This window comes from Echinops telfairi, unplaced genomic scaffold (assembly GCF_000313985.2).
Source record: "Echinops telfairi isolate 266 unplaced genomic scaffold, ASM31398v2 ScPeMD7_29;HRSCAF=101, whole genome shotgun sequence".
Lineage (NCBI taxonomy): Eukaryota > Metazoa > Chordata > Mammalia > Afrosoricida > Tenrecidae > Echinops > Echinops telfairi.
In genome coordinates this window covers 6,534,866-6,539,353 of record NW_022103926.1, presented here as the reverse complement: position 1 = coordinate 6,539,353, position 4,488 = coordinate 6,534,866, and the positions used below count along the sequence as shown (strand labels likewise).

At 48.3% G+C, this 4,488-nt stretch overlaps 1 protein-coding gene across 1 annotated transcript in view; it reads right to left on the bottom strand.

Annotated features, from left to right (window-relative positions):
* Window positions 1-2,991: 2,991 nt before the first annotated feature.
* The window catches only part of DRG1 (developmentally regulated GTP binding protein 1), a 24,393-nt gene continuing 22,896 nt past the window's right edge, over window positions 2,992-4,488 (bottom strand). The window contains exon 8 of the mRNA XM_045289560.1: window positions 2,992-3,286. Within this exon, the coding sequence (XP_045145495.1) occupies window positions 3,187-3,286 (100 nt within the window). The 3' untranslated portion in view covers window positions 2,992-3,186. The remainder of the gene's footprint in view (window positions 3,287-4,488) is intronic.

Here is a 4,488-nt window from a genome sequence, read left to right as displayed (position 1 = left end):
CTCCCAAAGATGTACTAGGTCTTATTTTCAGGGGATGTCTAATGTTTCCATGAAGAATGTGGTACACATTGTTTTATTAAGAGACCTCGCACTTCCTGTCTGCTCTAGCTGCGCTGCAGCCAACAGTGAACTGCGCGGCGGCGTCTGCCTCTATGGTCGTTACGGTAGCTTCAGGGGGGCTTATTTGGGGGGGGATGCCTTATATTTCACCGAGAGGCAGAACTGTAAGTAGGCCTTATTTTCAGTGGATGTCTTACTTTCAGGGAAACAGGGTAGGAGCCAGTATTACTTGGTAGCTGATACAGGATGTGTGAGGGCAGGGAGCAAGAGTTGTCTTTAAAGCAACTTTAGGAAGTCTTAACACGTCTAGCGGGTTTTATAAACAATCATGGTTAGAAGTGGGAATTGTTACAGAGAATCGCACAGAAAATCTACCGGTAACAAGTGGTGTCAGGTAGGTGGGAAAAGGAAAACTCTTAACAGCCAGTGCTTGGGAGCTCTGTTGAAAAAGATGTCAGAATACACTGGAGAGGGCAGCCAGGCTGTGTATCCAGAGAAGGCAGTCTCCTGCCCCTCAAGAAGCTCACAGCCATAAGCACAATATAGGAAAGGAGATGGGAACATACCGGGATGGGCAATAGGACGTTTAACCCTATTCCCTGAACCAGTGGTTCTCAACCTTCCTAACGCCACAACCCTTTAATACAGTTCATGTGGTGGTGACCTCCAACCAAAAAATTATTTTTGTTGCTACTTCCTAACACATTTTGCTACTGTTATGAAATGGGCAACACCTGTGAAAGGGTCATTAGACCCCCCAAAGGGGTCCTGACCCACAGGTTGAGAACCACAATGACTGGTTTAGGAACATGACCCCCATTTAAACCACAAACCACAGTGTCATTGGAAATGGCTTCTCAAGAGACAAGATTCAGCCCTTCTTACTCTTTACTGGATTCTTCAGGTTAGGCAAACATCTCCATTGTCAGAGGTAAGCCAGGTTACTGGCAAAGCCAAGCACCAAAGCAGCCAGGTGGAAAGAAACATGGGCCCTCAATGATAAGAGAACCACCTTGCGTCTACCTGAGCTCCAAACTTGGGAACGCCAATTTCCGTACTTTCTAGCTGGCTGTTAATTATTGCTTGGTAAGTACTATTACTTAAGCTAATGGCATGGAATACTGGGTTGGCTTAAGAAAATCAGGGGAAAATGAAAATGACACACACACACACTGCATGAGGACAGAGGCCTTCGCTGGAGGAAACCACTGCTTTGGCAGCTCCATCCCAGGGTGTATTACTAATCCATAAATATACTTTTCTGGCACTGCCAGTGGGAAAAGAGAATTGCAAAGTAACCCCCAGCATTAGCACACCAGCCTGAGGGGGTCAGGGTGCCAAATAATGGCGCAAGGATTTCAGTGACCAAGTTGTCTTGCCCCATACAGTGCTAGTTACTTGTTCATGAAAATTAATTTTGCAAGTGGGGTCCCCATGCAAGACCCACTGTGCTCTGGATGAGTAACAGTTTATGGGCATCAGCAAGCCAGTGTTTCCGTGACGAATGAGGCAGGCTTTAGATTACGCTTGGCCTTCTTGGTGATATCAAACTCCGTATCCTCAAAGGAGACTGGCGTCCCAAGCCTGCCCTGAGCATCCCTAGGGGCTACTCTGCTAGGTCTGGGGGTAGTGCTAACCTCTGAGAAGACTACCAAGAAAAACCATCAATAGGACAGAAGGAACAGGTGCTGGAGAAGCCAGGATGTGAGTCACAGCACATCTTCACCCCTCCATCTCCTAGAAGCTTCGGTTTGCCTGGTCTAAAAGCAAACCTCAGCTTCCTGCAAACCAGGTCTTCCGGATTCGCTATGGGAGGACCCAGGGGGTTGTCATGGTCAGAGTAGACCGGATGGCACTGTGCCCCCCGCCCCCTCCCCCCATCATTCAAATGATCCAAACTAAAACAATCTGATCTCATTTACCGCAAGCAAGCAAGGTTTGGATTTCTGTACTCAAGTGCCCACCCCCTCTACATCAGCTGTCTCACTACCCCAGCCCTCCACACATCAAGATTTTTGCCACCTTCTTTCCAATGCTCAGAGCAAACTGCTTTAACTCCCTCATTCCTGGCTCCCCCAAACCTGACAACACCCAAGTTTTATGGGGACAGGACTGACATGGGAATTTAAGCAGCAAGGCTGGGCTATGGGAGAGGAGACAGCGCCGACAGCAAGGCTCAGCACAACACTCAGTCGAATATAGATGATGTGCAGCCAGGCTCTCCCGAAGGCAAGCAGGACCCAGGAAAAGAAAGGCCCAGTAACAAGAGTCAACATTCACCAAGCACTAATCTGCCACTTCCGGTGCTGACCAATTTATCAACCTAGAACATGGGCTCCCAAACTGGCTGACTGCCGCTTTTCAGGAAAAAATTACTAGGCACCCCCACTCTGGCAATTTAAAAACATTTGTATAGCCCATTCTCCAGGATAAAGTGTACATAACTGTTTAGGCAGCCCACTCACCCCACCCCTGCCCTGTGGATTATCCCAGCACCCACAGGGCTGAGTCCCACCCCCTTTGGAAACTACTAACCCAGATCATAAGTATACACGAGGTCCAGAAAGTTGAGTAACGTGTTCCGATCATTTGAAGTGGGCTGGTGACTCAAACCTGTCAATCGGGCTACCTTATTCCAATACCACACGACACCACCTCCCCAAATGGGCTAACCTCATGGGAAGAATCAGTTAGCTTACAGCAAACAGTACCATTTGGGAAAGACCACTTGGAAGGACTGAAGGTCACACCCAACTGCAGGAGTCCCCAGGACTAGTCACTAATGAAGCTGCTGCGGCACATTTGTATCCCGTGCACCCTGGAGCAAGGTCTCGATGAACGCCCCTTCGGCAGCTGCCTCAATGTACATACCCGCCCCTTAGTCCACCCTACATCGGATTCTCAGACTGACACATGAATTGTACATAGTCGGCAGGCAGAGCAGGTCCTTTATGCAGGTCAACGTTCAAGCTGACACCAAGATGAGAGGTTCCAGTGTGGGAGCTTCCATTCCCCTCCCCCGAATCCTGATCCAACGGCTGCAAAGCCAAGGGGTTTGGTGCCGGGTGCTGGGTCATGGGCAATGGTGCTGCTGCGCTGGCCCTGCAGTGGGGCTACGGGAGCGTGTCACTTCTTCACAATCTGAATGACATCTTCATCCTCCAGCGTGTGATCTTTCCCCACTTTCTGAGGGTTATGTTTCACAGAGAGACCCCACACCAGAGCGCTGAATGGAAGAAAAAAAGCAGTTGGTGAACATCGTAAGCCAGCATCTGTCCTATCTGTCTCAGTGCCACCCTTCTGCTCAGATTCTGTATCCCAGATCTGAAGAGGCGCAAGCCTGCAGGCAAGTGCCTCTCCCAGGTTCAACATCACACTCAATGCCAAGGCTTTAGTTTTCGCAGTTGTGCAGCACCCGGGGCCCTATAGCCTGTTTAAGGCCAAGCAGGAAAAAGCACAAACAAGCAGCTTAAGAAGCCTAGTAAAATTAAAAGGAGGAAGCAGGGGGTTCTTCATCAGAAAAGCAACCTGCAATAATTCTGAATGGACATTGATTCTTAAATATTTAAATGTCAGTTACAGATTTACAAATACCCGCTTTTTATTGGTTCAACTCAAACCACCCGTGGTAACTGATAAGAAATAGAGGACTCTCCCTTCTTTAGAAAATGCTCTCCCCTATCAAGAAACCATACAGGTGTCTTATTGATTTCTTGTAATATATGAAGGTATTTTATACCTATAGGCCCCTAAGACAAAGGATGAACATTGGTAAACAAGAGACTGAGACCTAGACTCACAGAGCTAACAGTGTCTCCAGGGTGGCCCTGATGGTTAGGGATTACGTCAACTAGACACTCCTGGTAGGGGTAGGGGCAGAGCCCGACCTAACAACTGTCATCAGCCCTTTTCTGAGAATGAGACACTGGGAACTCTCTGCCCTATGCCTTTCTCCTTGCTGGGAATCTGCCTGCTTCCAGAGGTGATCCCCTATGGGCCGCCCAACCCTGAGAGCTGTGGGCAACCTGCCATGTTGACACTGGCCCTGGACCAGCGTGTGATCTTCCTGCTTCATCTTTCTGGGTCATAAGCCTGTAGCTACGTGAGTTTGAAGATGGCTCTGGCGTGGCTTGGACTTAGGGACTTGAGTTGGATTGGACTGAGATTCCTTCTTGGTATTTAGATTATTTCTTGATATAAAGCTCCTTACATGAGTGTGGGATGGTTTCTCTAAACAACCAGCCTAACATAGTAGCCATAGTATTTATATATATTCTCTTTGAGCCAAAAGTTATTTTTTTAAAAACATTAAATGAGGTACTACTAAAAGAGGGGGGTAGCTGTTAGACTCACCGCCGTCAAGCCCATTCTGACTCACAGCAGCCCTACAGGACAGGGTAGAACTGCCCCTGTGGCTTTCTGAGACTG